Raw genomic sequence first — 23611 nt, 5'->3', positions numbered from 1 at the left:
TCAGCTCTCCTAATTCTTTGAACTTCTGTTTGGCATCCATTTTCCCATCTCTTCTCCCCATTGATCCCACCCCTTCTCTGTGAAGCACTTTGGGATGTTTCTGTATGTTAAAGAAGTGCTTATTGACGGTACTTCGTGCATGACTGCTTTCAAAATTGTAACAACATATGCAGTTGCATTTCAAGTAAATATTTTTGAAATGCTGAGAATGTGACGGTTCATGGGCATGCATACATTGAACATATTTGCAGGTAAGCTAATAATGGACAAGTACAAAACTTGTTACCAAACCATCACAAATTTCTTACTTTTCAGGACTGTGTTGACTTAAGTGAATTTGTGTCAGCATTAGAACATTCCATTTTCAGCATGGTAACAGAATAATGCTGTAAAAATGGAAGTCAGCTGAAACCTGCATATTAGAACGTTGCACTATAATATAATCCAGTCATTGCTTTTGAAGCCGCCTTCACCAACCACTGCCATTGTGATGACAGTTGCTGCACACCATAGTCATTCTTCACAGCTGTAACAAATATGAACGGAACTTCCGTGGTTTACCAAAAAATAAGCCACCGACTCTCTTGTTTACTTTGCTATAAACTATCAAATTGGACCAGATGTCTTGTATGTGTTCAGCTTTGAGGCATATTTGAAGAGGTTAGGGCATGTGTTGTGCTTTTCTGGGAAAGCAGCATGGATGTATGTGAATTTGTGCGTGGAAACAAAGATGTGGTTGTTTGAAGCAATTTGCACTGTGTCCCTATAGAAAGTCAGCAGAGAAAACCCAGAGTCAAAAGTAGGATGGTTGAAGAAAGCAAGAGACTGAAACTTGAAAAAGTTACGTCAAGAGGAAGAGACTGAAACTACGCAAAGAGTTGATGGGTAAGAGATGGGCCATAGAAAGAGAGGAAGCAAAGGAGGAGATGGAGAAGAGGAATGCTGAAGGAAAGAAAAATTAACTATAACATTGGACCAGATGTTTTGTATGTTTCATGAGACATATTTGAAGTGGTTAGGGCTTGTGTTGTGCTTTTGTGGGAAAGTTGTGTGGGCGTATGTGAATTCATGCTTGAAAATGAAGTTGCAGTGATCCAACCAACCGTGGCTAACTAGAGAAGTTAAGGATAGTATTAGATTAAAAGAAGCTTACAATGTTTCCAAAGAGAGTAGTAAGCCTGAAGATTGGAAGAGTTTTAGAAATCAGCTAAGAATGACCCAAAAAATCGATGGAGGGAGAAAATAGGAAATGACCGTTAACTAGCAAGAAATATAAAAACAGATTGTCAAAGCTCCTACAAGCATGTAAAAAGTAGCAAAAGTAAATGCGGGTCCTTTCGAGGAAGAGACAGGAGAAATTATAATAGAGAATAAGGAAATGGCAGATACATTAAACAAATATTTTGTATTTGTCTTCACAGTAAAAGACACAAAAAACATACAGGAAATAGTGGAGAACCAAGGGTCTAATGAGAGTGAGTAGCATAAAGTAATTAATAATAAAGTAAAAGTACTCAAGAAATTCATAGGACTAAGAGCAGACAAATCTCCTGGACCTGATGCCCTGCATCCAATGTTCCCTCTAAGTCGCACAGCCACGCAGTCCAAGACCAGCTTTTTCAATGTCAAATATCGCGCGTGCATGTAACTGAATGGGCTGCTCAGCCACTTAAAGGTACTGCGCACTCAAAAGAAAAATTAGAAGAAATATTGTCTACATCCTAAGGTTTTAAGAGATGGCTGCAGAAATAGTATATGCAATAGTTTTGATCTTCAAGAATTCCGTGGATTGGAAGGTAGCAAATGTAACTCCCTGTTCAAGAAAGGAGACAAAACAGGGAACTATCGGCCAGTTAGCCTGACTTCAGTAGCAGGAAAAATGCTAGAATCTATTATTGGGGATGTGGCAACAGGGCACTTAGAAAATCATATGATTAGGCAGAATCAACATTGTTTCTCTTTCATAATACCGTGTTTGACAAACCTATTAAGTTTTTTGAGGGTGTACCTAACAGAGTAGATAAAGGGGAACCAATTGGATGTAGTATATTTGGATTTTCAAAAGGCAGTTGCTTGTGTAATATATTATCTTGGATTGGGGATTGGTTAACAGACAGAGAATATAGATAGGAACAAATAAGTAATTTTCAGGATGGAGGGGTATTGCAATGATTGGTGCTCAGGCCTCAGCTATTTACAATCTATATCAATGACCTAAATCGGGACTGAGTGTAATATATCCTAGTTTGCTGACTATACAAAGCTAGGTTGGAAAGTAAGCTGTGAGGAGGATGCAAAGAGTCTGCAAAGGGATATAGACCGGTTACGTGATTGGGCAAGAAGGTGGCAGATGGAGTAGAATGTGGAAAAGTGTGAAATTATCCACTTTGGTTGGAGGAATGGAAAAGGCGAGAGACTAATAAATGTTGGTATTCAGAGAAACATAGAAAATAGGTGCAGGAGTAGGCCATTCGGCCCCTCGAGCCTGTGCCGCCATTCAATAAGTTCATGGCTGAACATGCAACTTCAATACCCCATTCCTGCTTTCTTGCCATAACCCTTGATCCCCCTAGTAGTAAGGACTACATCTAACTCCTTTTTGAATATATTTAGTGAATTGGTCTCAACAACTTCCTGTGGTAGAGAATTCCACAGGTTCACCACTCTCTGGGTGAAGAAGTTTCTCCTCATCTCTGTCCTAAATGGCTTACCCCTTATCCTTAGACTGTGACCCCTGGTTCTGGACTTCCTCAACATTGGGAACATTCTTCCTGCATCTAACCTGTCTAAACCCGTCAGAATTTTAAATGTTTCTATGAGGTCCCCTCTCATTCTTCTGAACTCCAGTGAATACAAGCCCAGTTGATCCAGTCTTTCTTGATATGTCAGTCCTGCCATCCCGGGAATCAGTCTGGTGAACCTTCGCTGCACACACTCAATAGCAAGAATGTCTTTCCTCAAGTTAGGAGACCAAAACTCCAGGTGTGGCCTCACCAAGGCCCTGTACAACTGTAGTAACACCTCCCTGCCCCTGTACTCAAATCCCCTCGCTATGAAGGCCAACATGCCATTTGCTTTCTTAACTGCCTGCTGTACCTGCATGCCAACCTTCAATGACTTATGTACCATGACACCCAGGTCTTGTTGACCTCCCCTTTTCCTAATCTGTCACCATTCAGATAATAGTCTGTCTCTCTGTTTTTACCACCAAAGTGGATAACCTCACATTTATCCACATTATACTTCATCTGCCATGCATTTGCCCACTCACCTAACCTATCCAAGTCACTCTGCAGCCTAATAGCATCCTCCTCGCAGCTCACAGCCACCCAACTTAGTGTCATCCTCAAATTTGGAGATACTACATTTAATCCCCTCGTCTAAATCATTAATGTACAATGTAAACAGCTGGGGCCCCAGCACAGAACCTTGCGGTACCCCACTAGTCACTGCCTGCCATTCTGAAAAGTACCCATTTACTCCTACTCTTTGCTTCCTGTCTGCCAACCAGTTCTAATCCATGTCAGCACACTACCCCCAATCCCATGTGCTTTAACTCTTGTGTGGGACCTTGTCGAAAGCCTTCTGAAAGTCCAAATACACCACCAACTGGTTCTCCCTTGTCCACTCTACTGGAAACATCCTCAAAATTCCAGAAGATTTGTCAAGCATGATTTCCCTTTCACAAATCCATGCTGACTTGGACCTATCATGTCACCTCTTTTTCCAAATGCGCTGCTATGACATAATAATTGATTCCATCATTTTGCCCACTACCGATGTCAGGCTGACCGGTCTATAATTCCCTATTTTCTCTCTCCCTCCTTTTTTAAAAAGTGGGGTTACATTGGCTACCCTCCACTTGATAGGAACTGATCCAGAGTCAATGGAATGTTGGAAAATGACTGTCAATGCATCCGCTATTTCCAAGGCCACCTCCTTAAGTACTCTGGGATGCAGTCCATCAGGCCCTGGGGATTTATCGGCCTTCAATCCCATCAATTTCCTGACTAATAAGGATTTCCCTCAGTTCCTCCTTCTTACTAGACCCTCTGACCACTTTTATATCCGGAAGGTTGTTTGTGTCCTCCTTAGTGAATACCGAAGCAAAGTACTTGTTCAATTGGTCTGCCATTTCTCCCCTGTTATGACTTCCCCTGATTCTGACTGCAGGTGTCCATGGCCATGAATCACAGAAGGTTACTATGCAGGTTCAGTGAGCAATTAGGACGGCAAATTGTATGTTTGCCTTTATTGCAAGGGGGTTGGAGTAAGGAAGTCTTGCTGCAATTATATAGGGCTTTGTTGAAACTACACTTCGAGTACTGTGTACAGTTTTGACCTTCCCAAAGAAGGATATACTTGCCTTAGAGTGGATGCAACAAAGAGTCACTGGATTGATTCCTGGAATGAGAAAGCTCTCCTATGAGGAGACATTGAGTAAAATGGGTCTATACTCTCTGGAATTTAGAAGAGAGGGGATCTCAATGAAACATAAGATTGTGAGAAGGTTTGACTGGGTAGATGCTGAGAGGCTGTTTCCCCTGTCTGGACAGTGCAAAACTAGGGGTTATAGTCTCGGGATAAGGAGTCGGCCATTTAGAACTGATAAATTTCTTCACTAATCTTTGGAATTCTCTACCCCAGAGGGCTGTAGATGCTCAGTTGTTGAGTATATTCAAGGTTGAGATCAATAGGTTTTGGGGCACTAATGGAATCCAGGGATATTTGGATTGGGTGGGAAAATGGAGTTGAAGTAGAAGCTCAGCCATAATATTGAATGGCAGAGCAGGCTAGTGGGGCCATGTGTCATGTTCCTGCTCTTACTACTTGCGTTCTGATTCGATTTCCATGTTTAAATTGCTTTTGCTTTCTGATTTTCATCTGTGGGTATCTCCGCTCCTCAGTGTGGGAAATGTGACATGGCCAACTGGGAATATCTGAGAATGTCTTCGTCTTTACAAGCCAGCAGTTGACACCCATATGACAGAGTCTACTCCCAAAAAGCATAACTGTGTTATGTCTTGAATAAAGAGTCAGACTAGATACTGCAAGCTCAAAGTAAGGTGTGACCGTGGTCTTTTATTACATATCTGAGTGCCTCTCCAGCCTGTGAGGCCTCCTTATATACAGGTGCTCCCAAGGGATTATGGGATCCCTTGGGACTCCAGGGGATAAACCTCTGGTGGTTAGACATGGTATTTTCAGGTTTACATACATAACACTTTGGACGCAAACCTTCATTAAATGCCAAGAGCTTCCACAACTATTCAACTTCATTGGCCAAGTAGTGCAAAACACTGAGACCAGCAAGCATCATGAAGGACTTGCGCCCATGATGATGAAGCCCTAATGAGCTGCCTCTTGCTCCCCTATTATTCTTTCCTCATGGTGTGTGGAACTTGTGGCTCTTCTGATCTCCAAGTAAAGTTGAGCATGCTTGTAGTTTGTATTGTCCTTTTGTTCCCCGCATAATGTGTATGAGACGTTGCTAAGTTTGGGTGTTGTACTACTAGACTCCTGACCATTATTGTAGATGTTTCAAATAATTGGCATTACAGGTTGTCAGCAAAGCCTGGATGTTGATTTCACCTTCTTTTGGCACAAGTGTTTTAAATTTGCTACTGCAATTTAGCAGGGCAATGTTGAATTATACATGGTTTCAGGGATTACTTTCTTGCTTCTCATTATGAGCTGTGTGATGGTATGTGGAGTTGGTCATCATCATTCAGCCCTGTTATTCCATGGCTGTAGATATTGCTGCAGAACTTTTTCTTCTTTTTCTTTCTCCAAGCAAATTTCATCATATTGAAGCAATGGCTGTTGCACCAATATTTGCTGCGTAAACTTGGTTTGTATGCCCTTGTGTTTAGAAGGTTGAAGGGTGATCTAATTGAGGTCGTTAAAATAACAAAGGGATTTGATGGAGTAGATACAGAAAAAACAATTTCCTCTGGTGGGGGAATCCAGAACAAGGAGTCATAATAAAACTAGAGCTAAGGCTATTTAGGAGTTTCTCACAGAGTAGCAGATATCTGGAACACTGTCTCCCTCAAAAGGACATGGCTGCTGGGTTAATTGAAGTTTTGAAGATGAAGATCGATAGATAGGAAGTGGGACTAGCCAAAGTGCTCTTGCAGAGAACCAGCACAGGCTCGGTGAGCCAAATGGTCGCCTTCCGAGCTGTAACCATTCTATTATTCTGTGATCTGTTAGGTAACGACATCATAGGATATGGAGCATAGGCGGGTAAATGGAGTTGAGATACAGAATGTCAGAGCAGAATGGCCGAATCCTGTTTCTATTTTCCTTTGACCCGATTCTGAATAGTGGAAGATACAACCAATTTTCTAAAACAGTTTATATGCAGTTCTTTAATCTTGATGCATTTCTCACCTTGCAGACATGTGCAAGGTGTGAAATGCATGGAGATATGCAATTTCATTGATAATAGCTCTTAAATGAATGGGTTTAACAAACTGCAAATCTAGTACAGCAGATAAATGTACAAGGTGTGAATTATTCCATGAGGATAAATGAGCTGAAAATATGTGGGGAAATGCATTGTCCATTGATGATTCAATACCATCTGCGTAGTGAAATGTGAGATATATAGGTATTAAGTGGCAGCTATTACTGTAAACCACTAAACAACACATGGGAACACAGGCTGTGCACAAATATAATCATTATATTGAAATTGATATATCCCAAGTCCATTCGCAAATTTGCCATAGAATTCACGTTCTCCTGCTGCAGAATATAATTGATGTGTAAATTACTAAGATTATCACATGTTCTATGCTGTCCTTCCATAATGCCCATATACATGCACTTCCAACAGTATTGCTGGATAGTAACCAGGACTGGAAACTGGCTGATTTCCCTGCTGAAAGTGGGCTATATTGCAGCTAAGTATGAATGAGGAAGGCCTTTGACTTGACCTCAAAGCTACAACCCTCTTCTCAAAAATGGCAGAATTCAAATGACTGGCAAAGGTTTTGGCTGCATTAACTTATCCAGAAGGTCATTTGAAGTGTTGATAACTATTTCTATGGAGAATATACTTTCTGATGTGAGTTACTTCATGGAGAACACTAGTACGTTTGTCTATGTGACTATGCACCAAAGTCAGAGATTCTATAACTAGTCCTTAGCTGTGAAATGTAGTATTATACTGTACCACACAATGCACTTGCAGCACCACAATGGGGTCGGGTGATTGCTGGCACCCTTGCATAAAGCAATGATTATGTAATGTGTAGCATTGGGTGAGACTACACAACTGTACAACATTACACCTTGCCTCTGATCATCGGTTGTACTTCGTTTATGTTGTCCCTTCAGGATTTAAAAGGGGAAAAGGAGGAGTCAGCACCTATTTGCAATTTGCTTATATACTGAATGTGATGTGACTACACACTGGCCCAAAATTGCTGGAAAAAAAATGGCGCGGGCACGACACCCATCATTATTTTTGCGTTTATATATTTTTTTAAAAACAGCAATTTGTGGCGAGGAAGAGATACATAATAATATGAACATAAGAAATAGGAACAGAAGTAGGTCATACGGCCCCTCGAGCCTGTTCCGCCATTCAATAAGATCATGGCTGATCTGATCATGGACTCAGCTCCACTTCCCTGCCTGCTGCCCATAAATCCCTTATCCCCTTATCGTTTAACAAACTCTCTCTTTCTGTCTTAAATTTATTCAATGTCCCAACTTCCACAGCTCTCTGAGGTAGCGAATTCTACAGATTTACAACCCTCAGAAGAAGTTTCTCATCTGTTTTAAATGGGCAGCCCCTTATTCCAAGATGATGACCTCTAGTTCTAGTCTCCCCCATCAGTTGAAACATCCTCTCTACATCCACTTTGTCAAGCCCCCTCATAATCTTACACATTTCGATAAGATCACCTCTCATTCTTCTGAATTCCAATGAGTAGAGGCCCAACCAACTCGACCTTTCCTCATCTCCGGAATCAACCTAGTGAACCTTCTCTGAACTGTCTCCAAAGCAAGTATATCCTTTCGTAAATATGGAAACCAAAACTGCACGCAGTATTTCAGGTGTGGCTTCACCAATACCTTATATAGCTGTAGCAAGACTTCCCCTTTGCAATAAAGGCCAAGATATCATTGGCCTTCCTGATCACTTGCTGTACCTGCATACTAACCTTTTGTGTTTCATGCACAAGTGTACCCCCAGGTCGCGCTGTACTGCGGTACTTTGCAATCTTTCTCCATTTAAATGATAACTTGCTCTTTGATTTTTTTTTCTGCCAAAGTGCATGACCTCACACTTTCTGACATTATACTCCATCTGCCAAATTTTTGCCCACTCACTTAGCCTGTCTATGTCCTTTTTGCAGATTTTTTGTGTCCTCCTCACACATTGCTTTTCCTCCCATCTTTGTATCGTCAGCAAACTTGGCTACGTTACATTCGGTCCCTTTTTCCAAGTCATTACTATAGATTGTAAATAGTTGAGGTCCCAACACTGATCCCTGCGGCACCCCACTAGTTACTGGTTGCCAACCAGAGAATGAACCATTTATCCCGACTCTGTGCTCTGTGAGCTAATCCTCTATCCATGCTAATATATTACCCCCAACCCTGTGAACATTTATCTTGTGCAGTAACCTTTTATGTGGCACCTTGTCAAATGCCTTCTGGAAGTCCAAATATACCACATCCACTGGTTCCCTTTTATTCACCCTGTTCGTTACATCTTCTAAGAACTCCAGCAAATTTGTCAAGTCTACAAAAAGGAAGAGATTAGCAAAAGTCCCAATGTTAATGAACATGTAAATAAAGCTTTACAAATATCAACTGAAAAAGTATTTTGGTACATTCTTGGTGTAGCGAAGTGTAAATAAATGTACTTTCATGTACATACTATGGCTAAAGTTAGTCCTCTTGTACAGTTTGTGTGCAGCAATCTTATTTCTTTACACAAACCTCCTTCGATCAGGTCCACGATCCACGTTATTTTAGAAACTACATGATAAATTTATGGGATATGAGCAGTGTGCGTCACTCAATAACAGACATGCTGATATAAATAGTTTGAGCTTCACTGTTAAGTTATTGTCATATAATCCAATAGTGCAATATTGTCTTGTAACATCCAGCTCATTATTTTGTACAATGTAGATAAACCTCAGGTATCCCTTTTCTTTTGCTGATGGAGGTGTCAAAGTGAGCAGTAGGCTTCCATGACGCAAGTATGAATGTATCAAGTGATTTGACAGAGTATGAGCATAACATTTTAATCTCCAATACAGGGAAATATATTTTCTGTGGTATAACAAATAGCTAAAAATATATCCTTGTAACCGGTCACACATTTACTTTATTTTTTGCAACATGTTAACTTTCTTACTCATGTGATGTCAAGATAATCATGGAGGATTACACAAGTTTAAAAAAATAAAGTTTTTACAGTCAGCTTAAATTGGGAAGCTTGATTAATGCAAATGCAATTGCAGCAAAGCAATTCAAGCAAAAAAGTTATTTAATAAAGGATTTTAAAAAATCTATATTTTATTTCATGCATGAGTATTGAACAAAATTAAAGTAAATATTTGAGTGGAAAATTTGGTCATTCCTCCCAAAGCAGAGATTCTCTAGTTCTATGCAGGAAGACCTGATTATGTGAGCAACAGGCAAACGGCCTCAGGGGACTCTCATCCGAGGGGGAGCATTTGTGCAATGTCTTATGGTATCTACAAGATCTTGGTTACAAGAACAGACTAACACTTCCTCGCCTCCGTGCAAGAAAGCAGCCCATTTTATACGCATCCTTGCTGCCACCTCTTGTGCCCACAATTGTTTCCGTTCACTCCCATATGAAATGTTGCTACATTTAAGAATTAAACTTCCGGTTTTAAAAGTGGGAACCGATCAACTAACGTCAAGATGTTGCTTAATCAGTTCCAGAGAAGCTTGCAAGAGTTAGCTTTACTTCTAGTTTTTTCACCTTCACAGACAAAGTTTGCTTCTGCAATGTCCAAATACTGCTGAAGACTGTATTTTGCAAACTTGATAAACTAAACTTGTCAATTGCTAGCTGAGTCCTATGGCTCAGAAACTGGTAGCAAGCACCATTAATTGGGTTTTTTCCTCACCCTTCAGATCGTATTACTTTTGCGCCGCTAATTACTGTTAATGCGAATTGATAATGGCGCAATAACGTCAACAAGGAAACTGGAACTTCCTGAACATTGGGTCAAATGATGCATCACCTTAACCAATGAATAAGGATAGAGAAACAGAGGAATGATAGAAACATAGAAAATAGGTGCAGGAGTAGGCCATTTGGCCCTTCGAGCCTGCACCACCATTCAATAAGATCATGGCTGATCATTCACCTCCGTACCCCTTTCCTGCTTTCTCTCCATACCACTTGATCCCTTTAGCCGTAAGGGCCATATCTAACTCCCTCTTGAATAAATCTAACGAACTGGCACGAACAACTTTTGCAGTAGAGAATTTCACAGATTCACAAATCTGAGTTAAAGAAGTTTCTCCTCATCTTGGTCCTAAATGGCTTACTCCTTATCCTTAGACTGTGACCCCTGGTTCTGGACTTCCCCAACATTGGGAACCTTCTTCCTGCATCTAACCTGTCCAGTCCCATCAGAATTTTATGTTTCCATCAGATCCCCTCTCATTCATCTAAACTCCAGTGAATACAGGCCCAGTCGATCCGGTCTCTCCTCCTGTTAGTCCTACTATCCCGGGAATCTTCGCTGCACTCTGGTGAATCTTCGCTGCACTCACTCAATAGCAAGAACGTCCTTCCTCAGATTAGGAGACCAAAATTGAACTCACTATTCCAGGTGAGGCCTCACCAAGGCCCTGTACAACTGCAGTAAGACCTCCCTGCTCCTATACTCAAATCCCCTAGCTATGAAGGCCAACATACCATTTGCCGCCTTCACCGCCTGCTGTACCTGCATGCCAACTTTCAATGACTGACGTACCATGACACCCAGGTCTCGTTGCACCTCCCCTTTTCCTAATCTGCTGCCATTCAGATAATCTGCCTTCATGTTTTTGCCACCAAAATGAATAACCTCACATTTATCCACATTATATTGCATCTGCCATGCATTTGATGGAGAAGAAAATAGGGTGAATTAGAGTCAAATCAGATAGAGAGAGAAAGAAAGGATTGAGAGAAGACAAAGGAAAAGTAAGAAAAAAATGTACAATTTAAATTTAATAAAGCTCTTGGAATCATTTACTACCTGCAGTGAGACTTCAGTTTGAATTGTTACCTTTCTGGGCCTCCCAAGGTTAAGTGGCATGTCAGGACCATAATAACGGGGTCCTACATGGTTGCAGCGAGATTCATTAGTATTTACAGCGCAAATCCAGCAATTTATTGACATGGATTGGGAAGCTGATGACTAGCTCCTGTTTTTGTAAGAGTGACGATGGAGCGGCGCAAGTCGTCCAGGAATTTGTTTCGCAACTCGTGGTGTATTGGTGGAGCAGAGAACATGGGCGGTCGGGAAGTGAGTGGAGAGCTTGGATTGTCTGCGTGCACAGTTGCAAAAGACAGTCAGCAAAAAGAGAGAAAACAATGAGGTCTTTGTGTATTTTATTACTTATGTTAACGAATTTTACTTTTATATGACTTGAGGGAAGGGTGTGACTGACTTTATCTGTTATTCTGCTGCACGGTGATTGAGCAATGATTTTGTGCTGCACAGTAATTTTTGGTTTAATGCGTTCTTGGAGAATTTTTTTTGTGCAAAGTAATTGCAAACAAAAGAAAATCAATCGGCAAGAACACAAACTACACCTGACTGATTATTTAGGAAGAAGAAAATTGTCATTTTCAGTATGCTCATGGTGCCCATAAGACACCAAACTTGTATTTTATGTAGATGTTTTGATGGCCTAGTTTTACAGGCTCACATTTTCTGAGCTGGAGCTCGACATTTACAAGGAGTTTGCAAGCTGAAAGTTTCCCTCATCAACAATTAAATTCTGTGATTTTTGGGGTGTGTATACTTGCAGAAATTAAATTTTATGACCTTTGAAACATTCAAGCCAGTGAAAACTGATCTATCTCAGCAACAGAATAGTACATTTGTGTCACATGGAATACTGCACTATTGTCATTGGTGGAACATCTGACTTGTGTGTGTAGTGCCTCTGAATGTATATTAATCAATGGATGTACATTTAGATGTTGCAAGCCTCCTTAACAGCAAGCATGACTAAAGCTTTGATAAAGAGTACAGGCTGAAATGGTAAAGCTCACATGAAGTCTAGATACGTTCAAAGATGGCTGAGGGTTTTTATCCTTGATATGAGAGGTTCAGATGTTAATTTATTATTGTTTGAAACTTCAGCATCTTGTACAATCTGTGCATCTACATTTAATGTACAGCATAGTGCCACAATGTGGTTGAACAATTGTTATATATTTTTAAAACCCACAAGTATCTGGTTTGTATGTGAATTTCAAATGAATTGATGTCTGTTTCTGGATCAGGCAAGGAAATGCACATTAAACTACAAGCTGGAAACTGAAATAAATAAAACACTGAAAAGCTGGGATAACCTTTCAGCAGACTATTCATTAGAAGTGTTTTTTTTTCTGTATATAAATGTTTATACTGGGTTCTGTCAAAGGGTCATGTAGACAGTATTCTTTCCTTTTTGGTGCTGACAAAACCTCCCGCGATTCGCAGCATGTTTAAATTTTAGTTTGCGTTTTGAACTAAATGAACAATGAACATTTCAACACAAGTGTTAAATGTTTACTTGCACAGAAGTTGCTAAAAGTATATATCTTTCCCTTTTTTTAAACAGAAAGATCTGTCTGGGCATAAAAATATTGTCAACTACCTGGACTCCAGTGTTACCTCGATAAATGCTAGTGATGTGTGGGAGGTCCTTATTCTAATGGAGTACTGCAGAGGTTTGTTAATGTTTATTTCTCTATATAATCTCATGTTTATGTGTGCACATGTGCATCTACCTACCAATATATACAAACCGTATGATAGTGGAATTTCCTACTAATTACATTGTACTTTAGCATTTAGCATCTTCATATTCAAAAATCCAATAAATGAAAGTAACGAGCAAAATCTACCAATATGAAAAAGTTTCAATTGAATATACTCTTACTTTTCAAAATTAATTCAGCTATTTCTTTTTCCATAACTGGAATTACTAATGTGGAAAATGAAGGTTTATAACATGAAGATCTATTTTTAAAAAAAAGACATATTTCAGAACTTGATTGATTTGCCTATAAATTTGTCCCTTGTGCCTCTGAGTACCATTTTATTTAATGTTATTAGTTGGAGGCTTCACCCTTTCAAAAAGGTTGGTATTGATGTTCTTTCCAGACCTACATCTGAAGATGAGAGCAGCTACACTTGTGCTTGCAGTTCCTAGGTTGCTGCAGTCAGTGTGTGCAGAATCTCCCAGCATGTCAGCATGATTCTGTGCATTAACTGGAAGCATACTACTTCAAAATATTTGTACTTATAACAATTTTTCCAAATATGTTTATTTGGTATCAAAATGAGATGAAGGATGAATTTTAGAACCTTTCTGAGGAAACATTTTCATAATGAAACTATTATCAAGTGCTTATCTCTTTCACTTCAGGGAAAGTGAGAGATTTATAATTAAAGCTGTATAAGACTACCTCACTTGGAATCTCCCATTGAACTGAGAAGTGTGTTTATAACCACAATAAAAATTACAAATAAAAAACGGAATAAGGTAAAGTAAATACTGTTTTCACAAGAACATAACAGGCCATTTGACCCCTCGAGCTTGCTCCGCCATTTAATAAGATCATGGCTGATCTGATCATGGACTCAGTTCCACTTCCCTGCCTGCTCCCCATAACCCTTTATTCCCTTATCGCTCAAAAATCTGTGTATCCACTTTAAATATATTCAGTGACCCAGCCTCCACAGCTTTCTGGAGCAGAGAATTCCACAGATTTACAACCCTCAGAGGAAATTCCTCCTCATCTCGGTTTTAAATGAGTGGCCCCTTATTCTGGGACTATGCACCCTAGTTTTAGTTTCCCCTACAAGTGGAAATATCCCCTCTGCATCCAATTTCTCCAGCCCTTTCATTATCTTGTGTTTCGATAAGATCATCTCTCATTCTTCTGAACTCCAATGAGTATAGTCCCAACCTATTCAACCTATCTTAAGTCAATTCTCTCATCTCTGGAATCAATGCAAGTATATCCTTCCTTAAATATGGAGACCAAAACTGTATGCAGTACTCCAGGTGTGGCCTCATCAATATCCTGTACAGTTGTAGCAGTACTTCTCTGCTTTGTACTCAATCCCCCTTGTAATAAAGGCCAGCATTCCATTTGCCTTCCTGACTACTTCCTGTACCTGCATACTAACTTTTTGTGTTTCATGCACAAGGACCCCCAGGTTCCTCTGTACTGAAGCATGTTGCAATTTTTCTCCATTTAAATTATAATTTATGCTTCTATTTTTTTCTGCCAAAGTGGATAAACTCACATTTTCCCACATTATACTCCCATCTGCCAAATTTTTTCCCACTCACCTTAGTCTGTCTATACTTCTTTGCAGATTTTTTTGTGTCCTCACAATTTGCTTTCCTACCCATCTTTCTATCATCAGCAAACTTGGCTATATTGCACTCGGTCTCTTCATCCAAGTCACTAATATAGATTGTAAATAGTTGAGGGTCCAGTACCGATCCCTGTGGCACCCCACTAGTTACTGTTTACCAACTGGAAAATGACCCAATTTTCCCGACTCTGTTTTCTGTTAGTTAGCCAATCCTCAATCCATGCCAGAGGAAGTGGAACATTATGCTGAAACTCATAATACAAAGATGTTCTTCAGCACCATCAAGTCAGTCTATGGACCATCAAAACCCAGCACTACTCCAGTCCTTTCAGCAAATGGCAGCAATTTGATCAAAGACAGGACTGGCATAAATGAGAGGTGGAGAGAACACTTCAGTAACCTTCTTAATCGACCTTCAACAGTGAACGAAGAAGCACTTGACTCCATACCCCAGCAACCTATCAAAGAAGATCTTGATCTTCCTCCCAGCTTGGACGAAGTAAAGAAAGCCATCAACCAGATGAGTACTGGAAAGGCTCCCAGAAAGGATGGAATCCCTGCTGAAATCTACAAGGCCAGTAGGCCCAGCAACACTCGAGGCCTTTCATGAGATAATAACTAGCATCTGGGAAGATGAAGACATGCCACAGGACTTCAGTGACGCTATGATAGTTTCCCTCTACAAGAACAAGGGCAACAAAGCAGACTGTGGCAACTATAGGGGAATATCGCTTCTGTCCATTGCTGGGAAGATCATCGCCCGCATGGTTTTGAACCGATTCGTAGCTAGTGTCTCGAAGTAAATCTTCCAGAAACACACTGGCTTTCGACCTGTTCATAGAAACATAGTTCAGGCACAGCGGACATGATCTTTGCACTCAGACAAGTGCAGTGCATTGAGCAGAACATGGACCTGTACGCTGTATTTATTGAGCTCACCAAGGCCTTTGATACTGTCAACAGAGCAGCGCTGTGGTCAATCTTGATGAAACTTGGGTGCCCAAGGATGTTTGTCCACATCATCGAGCTGTTTCATGACAACATGACAGGTGAAGTGCTCTCAGATGGCACAACCATGGCCCCATTTGCCATCTCAAGTGGAGTGAAATAAGGTTGTGTACTCGCTCCAGTTCTGTTCAACCTATTTACCTGCGTCTTGAACTATGCCATAAATGACTTGGAGTTTGGGGTCTACCTGAAATATCGATTTAGATGGTTCACTGTTCGACCTCTGCTGCCTTGCTGCAAGGACCAAAGTACGGAAACGACTCATCCTAGAGGTACTCTTTGCTGACGACTGCGCCCTTATGGCACACAAGGAGAGTGACCTACAATTCATACTCAGCAAATTTACTGAGGCAACAGAATTGTTTGGCCTAACCATCAGCCTTAGTAAAACCGAGGTTCTCTCTCGGCCTGCCCCTGGCACCACAGCACCTGCTCTCAGTCTTCATCGGCAGTATACAACTAAAGTCAGTGGACAGATTCAAGTACCTTGGCAGCACCATATCAAGTGATGGGTCCTTGGACAAGGAGATTGATGCAAGGATCTGTAAAGACAGCCAGGCACTTGGTCGCTTGCACACTAAGGTGTTGAGTCACCACCACATCCGACTGTCAACTAAACTGTTGGTGTATAGAGCAGTCGTTCTCTCATCTCTCCTTTATGGATGTGAGACCTGGACACCCTATAGGTGCATCATCAAAAAGTTGGAAGCTTTCCATATGCGCAGTCTCAGATCTATACTCCACATATGCTGGCAAGACCGGGTGTCAAACTGAGGTTCTGGAGAGAACACAATCAACTAGCATCGATGTGATGATCATGCGAGCCCAGTTCCGGTGGGCTGGACATGTCATCCGCATAGATGAGTCAAGGATCCCTCGGCAGCTTATTCACGGCGAGCTCTGTGAAGGTCGAAGACACTAGTGGTGCCCCCGCAAGCGCTACAAGATTGCATCAAGGCTAACCTCCAGTACTGTGGCATCCGACCGAAGGACCTTTAGAATACAGCAGCTAATAAAATCCAGTGGCGAACCCTCAGGAGGACTTGCCTGCTAGACCTTCGAAGAAAGCCGATGTCAATGCCTGCGGGACACTAGAAATAGACGACATCAGATGGCAGTACTGTCAGCATCAGGCACATCGAACTTCCCTTGTCCGACGTGCAAGAGACTATGCATTCAGAATTGGCCTATACAGCCACTTGAAGACACATGCCATTGATGATTAGCACATCAACGTCTTCGTTGGATACGACAGACTACCAAGAATCCATGCCCCAACCCCATGAACTTTTACCTTGTGCAGTAACCTTTTGATGTGGCACCTTTATCAAATGCCTTCTGGAAATCCAAATACACCATATCCACTGGTTCCCTTATCCATCCTGCTCGTTACATCCTCAAAGAACTCTAAGCAAATTTGTCAAACATGATTTCCCTTTCATAAAACTATGCTGCCTCTGCTTGATTGAATTATGCTTTTCCAAATGTTCTGCTACTGCTTCATTAATAATGGACTCCAGCATTTTCCCAACGACAGATGTTAGGCTAACTGGTCTAATTTCCTGCTTTCTGTCTGCCTCTTTTTTTTTTAAATGGGGCGTTATATTTGCGGTTTTCCAATCCACTGGGACTTCCCCAGAATCCAGGGAATTTTGGAAGATTACAACCAATGCATCCACTGTCTCTGCAGCCATTTCTTTTAGGACCCGAGGATGCAGGCCATTATGTCCAGGGGACTTGTCCGCCTTCAGTCCTGTTATTTTACCGAGTACTACTTCTTTAGTGATGGTGATTGTATTAAGTTCCTCCCTCCCTATAGCCTCTTGATTATCCCCATTGGGATGTTTTTAGTGTCTTCTACCATGGAGACCGATGCACGATATTTGTTCAAAGTCTCTGCCATTTCCCTGTTCCCCATTACTAATTCCCCAGTCCTCATCCTCTCTGGGATCAACATTTACTTTAACCACTCTTTTCCTTTTTATGTACCTGTAGAAACTCTTGCTATCTGTTTTTATATTTTGTGCTAGTTTACTTTCATAATCTATCTTCCCTCTCTGTTATTGTTTTAGTTGTTCTTTGCTGGCTTTTAAGGGTTTCCCAATCCTTTGGCCTCCCACTAGTCTTGGCCACGTTGTATGCCCTTGTTTTCAATTTGATACTATCCCTTATTTCCTTAGTTAGCCACGGATGGTTATCCCTTCTCTTAGTCTTTCCTTCTCATTGGGATATATTTCTGTTGAGTTATGAAATATCTCCTTAAATGTCTGCCACTGCTCATCAAACATCCCACTCTTTTTAATCTATTTTCCCAGTCCACTTTAGCCAACTCTGCCTTCATACCTTTTGTAGTCTCCTTTATTTAAGCTTAGGACACTGGTTTGTGATTCAACTTTCTCACCCTCCAATTGAATTTGAAATTCAACCATGTTATGGTCACTCATTCCTAAAGGATCCTTTACTAGGAGATCATTTATTAATCCCGTCCCATTACACAGGACCAGATCTAAGATAGCTTGCTCCCTGGTTGGTTCCGCAACATAATGTTCAAGGAAACTATCCCGGACACACGCTATGAACACTTCCTCAAGGCTATCCTGGCTAATTTGCTTTGTCCAATCAATATGAAGTTTAAAATCGCCCACGATTATTGCCATTCCTTTTTTACAAGCCTCCATTATTTCTTGATTTATTCTCCATCCAACAGTGCAGCAACTGTTAGGGGGCCTATAGACTACGCCCACCAGTGACTTTTTCCTCATTATTCCTTATCTACACCTAAACTGATTCAACATCTTGATTTTCTGAGCCAATATTGTTTCTCACTAATGCACTGATTTCATCATTTATTAACAGTGCTACCCCACCTCTTTCCTTTCTGTCTGGCCTTCCAAATTGTCAAATACCTCTGAATATTCAGTCTTGGTCGCCTTACAACCACGTGTGCAACAGATAATGCAGTAATGTGCAGGACAAACCTTGGAGTGCAAATACCCCAGTGGCAACTAAATAGGTGAAACGTCATTGTGCATGAATAACCAAATAACATTATGAAGTTAAAATCTTAAATATCCGTTGAGTCCTTCATCAAAGAGTTTATAGATTAAATCTGCAGTAGTGTCGATAGCTGAAAAATTAAAAATTGCCATGAATAATCTGCCTGTGCAAATATCACTAACAAAGTCACTAGGTTGAATCTGGATCTACAGTGTTTGTCTTAGACACTTCATCAGGTCTATCTCGTGCTCATTTTATAAAGGGCAACCTTTTACTCTCTGCAATTTACTTTTGAACTGTATGGAGTTGGTCCATGCCTAATTTTTGTTACATGATCTGATTTGTTCTGTGGGAAGCATGTGACTGCTTGGCTTCCCTTCATTGGTTGATGCTCATTGTTAATGCTGCATCCATCCTCCAGTGATCCCACATTTAGCAACCAGTTCTGCCAGTTGTTGACCTGTGAGCTGTCCTACACACACTCCTGTGGGATTGCTCAAGGTTAAGTCAGTAAGCTGTTTTGTAAGGACACGAGTATTATATACATGATGCACAGTCTATTATTCTGCTGTTCAGGTGTAGCTGTCTATGCTAACTTTATCAAGTTTTGGGTAAGCAGAGTTTCTTGATGTTGAGATGAATTATTGTTTGTTCAGGAGCCTTTGCAAATCAGAATGTATTGGTCACATTTCAGGCATCAGCTTGCACAGCATTTTCCGATTGTTTTACATCAGTGACAAGTGTTGGTGTGACTCCTGCATGTACCATGTCCTACTATCCTGGAAATAGTTCATTGGATTTAACTTATCTATGCTATCCAGTATCTATGCTGTATGATGTAGTGTCATCTCTGTTCTTCATCATTCTCCTTGGACACCAGCATTCAGTGTACCAGAAGGCATCAATGGTGTGGCTCTGTCTGTCTGTACCATGATTATGCCTTGAATTGTTTCCCTTCTGTCATAGTGATCAAAATTCAATACAGTACAATAGGATGCTGTTTTTGCATGACTTTTTCCACCTTGTATCGACTGATTTAGCAATGCTTTGCTACTGCTCCACTGATTTGACATTTAAGTATAGAATCTATGGTCCTAGGTCACTTTCCACTGCACCTTTTCAGCTATTCCTACACCATCCATTTTTCATTTCTAGGTGTGCTATCTTGCAGCTTCATCTGCCACTAATATACCTGTTAACAGATTTTATCTCCTTTTTTGTGTATACAAGTCCCTGGCTGATTTCTCTCTCTACTACCTCCAAGTTAACATCATCTGTGAATTTGACTTTGCTTTGGGTTTCTGAATCCAAGTTATTCCGACTAAGTTAGAAGCCATAAGATCCCTAGCCCTGATTTGCAGAGCACTCTGCTCAGTCCCCTTTTTTTTTTTTACCTCATTCTCAATGTTTATTCCCTTAACAAGTATCATTTCCTTTCCTGCAGCCAATGCCTTAGCCATGTCTGGGTTTGGCCACGAATTTTCACTGCTTTTGGTTTCAGTAGCAGCCTTTTAATGAGTACATTTATTGAAGGGGTTTTGTAAATTTAATTACACCACATCATGTGATTTTCCACCATTGGGATGTTGCATCCTCAAAAAAAAAATGTGGTTAATTATGCAAGATGTTCACTTTCCCTGGCCATGCTGGCTGTTGATCTTGAACTGATTTTCTCCTGATAATCAATTTTATTCTTTTATCTGATAATGATATACTGAAGGATCTGTACTTACATGGGTTAAATTTCTCTCCTTGAATGTTGATACTACATCAGTTGCTTCTAATTTAGTAATATCTCACCAAAATTGAATGGCTTCTTCATGATCATTATCAGCATTTGTAACGCCTCTGTTTATTAAAAAAAAAAGGGGGCAGACAAAAGGCAGGTAACTATAGGCCGGTTAGTTTAACATCTGTAGTGGGGAAAATGCTTGAAGCTATCATTAAGGAAGAAATAGCGGGACGGCTAGATAGGAATAGTGCAATCAAGCAGACGCAACATGGATTCATGAAGGGGAAATCATGTTTAACTAATTTACTGGAATTCTTTGAGGCTATAACGAGCATGGTGGATAGAGGTGTACCGATGGATGTGGTGTATTTAGATTTCCAAAAGGCATTCGATAAGGTGCCACACAAAAGGTTACTGCAGAAGATAAAGGTACATGGAGTCATAGGAAATGTATTAGCATGGATAGAGAATTGGCTGGCTAACAGAAAGCAGAGAGTCGGGATAAATGGGTCCTTTTCGGGTTGGAAATCGGTGGTTAGTGGTGTGCCACAGGGATCGGTGCTGGGACCACAACTGTTTACAATATACTTAGATGACCTGGAAGAGGGGACAGAGTGTAGTGTAACAAAATTTGTAGATGACACAAAGATTAGTGGGAAAGCGGGTTGTGTAAAGGACACAGAGAGGCTGCAAAGAGATTTCGATAGGTTAAGCGAATGGGCTAAGGTTTGGCAGATGGAATACAATGTCGGAAAATGTGAAGTCATCTACCTTGGGGGGAAAAAAAACAGTAAAAGGTAATATTATTTGAATGGGGAGAAATTACAACATGCTGCGGTGCAGAGGGACCTGGGGATCCTTGTGCATGAATCCCAAAAAGTTAGTTTGCAGGTGCAGCAGGTAATCAGGAAGGCGAATGGAATGTTGGCCTTCATTGTGAGAGGGATGGAGTACAAAAGCAGGGAGGTCCTGCTGTAACTGTACAGGGTATTGGTGAGGCTGCACCTGGAGTACTGCATGTAGTTTTGGTCACCTTTCTTAAGGAAGGATGTACTAGCTTTGGAGAGGGTACAGAGATGATTCACTAGGCTGATTGCGGAGATGAGGGGGTTACCTTATGATGATAGATTGAGTAGACTGGGTCTTTACTCGTTGGAGTTCAGAAGGATGAGGGGTGATCTTATAGAAACATTTAAAATAATGAAAGGGATAGACATAGAGGCAGAGAGGTTGTTTCCACTGGTCGGGGAGACTAGAACCAGGGGGCACAGCCTCAAAATACGGGGGAGCCAATTTAAGACTGAGTCGAGAAGGAATTTCTTCTCCCAAAGGGTTGTGAATCTGTGGAATTCTCTGCCCAAGGAAGCAGTTGAGGCTAGCTCATTGAATGTATTCACATCACAGATAGATTTTTAACCAATAAGGGAATTGAGGGTTACGGGGAGCGGGCGGGTAAGTGGAGCTGAGTCCACGGCCAGATCAGCCATGATCTTGTTGAATGGCGGAGCAGGCTCGAGGGGCTAGATGGCCTACTCCTGTTCCTAATTCTTATGTTCTTATGTTATGTTCTTATTTCATGAATGTCATCCCGAGACTGTCCTAGTACCCTGGAATGGAAAGCATTTGTTCCCAGATCTAACCTGGCTTAGATTATTTTGTTGATTTTTAATACTAGTAAATCTACATGGATTATTTCTGTCAGTGGAGGATATTTTACTCTTGACTTCGCTAATGAATGCTTAGTATTAAGTATATTAACCATTCTCTGCTCATCCCCATTGGTACTGTTCCTTTTAAAATTCTCATCTCACTCTTATCTACTTGCTGTTGTGGTACTGTACTTCAGCATCTGTGGTTTCCACTTGCCTTTTTGCCCTCCTGATCACCATTAAATAGTTTGAATATAACTATATAATATGAGATATGGATTGAAACTAAAAAGTTAAGACCTTGGACTACAGAGACTAATACTTTTAATGACCATTAAGTAAATTATTTTTCCATGCATTTCAATTGAGAAATCAAAAGTGCGTTTTGATGCATCAGATTTTTCTGTTCTCCTAGGTGGTCAGGTTGTCAACTTGATGAACCAACGATTGCATTCTGGGTTTAGTGAAACTGAGGTGCTGCAAATATTCTGTGATACCTGTGAAGCAGTGGCTAGGCTACATCAATGCAAACCTCCAATTATTCATAGAGATCTTAAGGTGAGAATTAATTGAGAAATATCAAACTAAAACTTCTTGCACATAGTGCACTGAATACAAAACACTGCATTTTTCTGTTCGGCCTTAGGTTGAAAATCTTCTACTTCACGATAGCGGTAGTTATGTCCTCTGTGACTTTGGAAGTGCAACAAACCGATTTATACGTCCTCAAACAGAAGGGGTTGGTACAGTTGAGGAGGAAATAAAAAAGTAAGTTTTTCTTGTTTACAATCTTGTACCTGTTAAGTTCAATTAGCTTTAGAGTTGAAAAGGCATTAACATTTTTAAGAAAATATTTTTATAGCACCCTCTGCATAGTTGCTATGGTTAACTGCTGATGCAGGTGTGACTTCTGTAATGTATGCTAGCTTTGTCATTTTAACATTTTACACTTGTCTCCTGTAGCATTTGCTGCAATATTTTGTGCCTTTCCAGTAGCTCAGCAAGATTGCACAACTGTATTGCTAAATGTTTTCCAAAGAAATCTGATATAAATATTGTATTTAAAACTATTTTGGGGGAAGAGGGTAATTTTTGTATAAGTGATCTGCATGAGTTGTACTCCTGCAATTTACAGTTGGTACTCTTTGATTAGAATGCCGTTTTATTCCCCCTCACCCCCACAGTCTGTTGTTTGAAGTTTGGTAAATTCATGTTATTACCTTTACTTTATTTTCTGACTGTGCCACAGCTTAGAAACATAGAAACATAGAAAATAGGTGCAGGAGTAGGCCATTCAGCCCTTCGAGCCTGCACCGCCATTCAATAAGATCATGGCTGATCATTTCCTCAGCACCCCTTTCCTGCTTTCTCTCTCTCTATCCTTTGATCCCTTTAGCCGTAAGGGCCATATCTAACTCCCTCTTGAATATATACAATGAACTGGCATCATCAACTCTCCGAGACAGGTTAACAACTCTGAGTGCAGAAGTTTTTCCTCATCTCGGTCCTAAATGGCCTACCCCTTATCCTAAGACTGTGTCCCCTGGTTCTGGACTTCCCCAACATCGGGAACATTCTACCCGCATCTAACCTGTCCCGTCCCGTCCCGTCAAAAT

At 40.7% G+C, this 23611-nt stretch overlaps 1 protein-coding gene across 5 annotated transcripts in view; it reads left to right on the top strand.

Moving 5' to 3' along the window:
• The window catches only part of LOC139234906 (AP2-associated protein kinase 1-like), a 98783-nt gene that overhangs the window by 40373 nt on the left and 34799 nt on the right, over window positions 1-23611 (top strand). For all 5 annotated transcript variants that reach the window (XM_070865776.1, XM_070865775.1, XM_070865773.1 and 2 more), the window contains exons 3-5: window positions 12838-12946; window positions 22411-22553; window positions 22642-22763. In XM_070865776.1, the coding sequence (XP_070721877.1) occupies window positions 12838-12946; window positions 22411-22553; window positions 22642-22763 (374 nt within the window). The remainder of the gene's footprint in view (window positions 1-12837; window positions 12947-22410; window positions 22554-22641; window positions 22764-23611) is intronic.

This window comes from Pristiophorus japonicus, chromosome 22, assembly GCF_044704955.1.
Source record: "Pristiophorus japonicus isolate sPriJap1 chromosome 22, sPriJap1.hap1, whole genome shotgun sequence".
Classification (NCBI taxonomy): domain Eukaryota; kingdom Metazoa; phylum Chordata; class Chondrichthyes; family Pristiophoridae; genus Pristiophorus; species Pristiophorus japonicus.
Note: the sequence above shows the minus strand (reverse complement) of the source record. Positions and strands in the feature narration are given on the sequence as shown.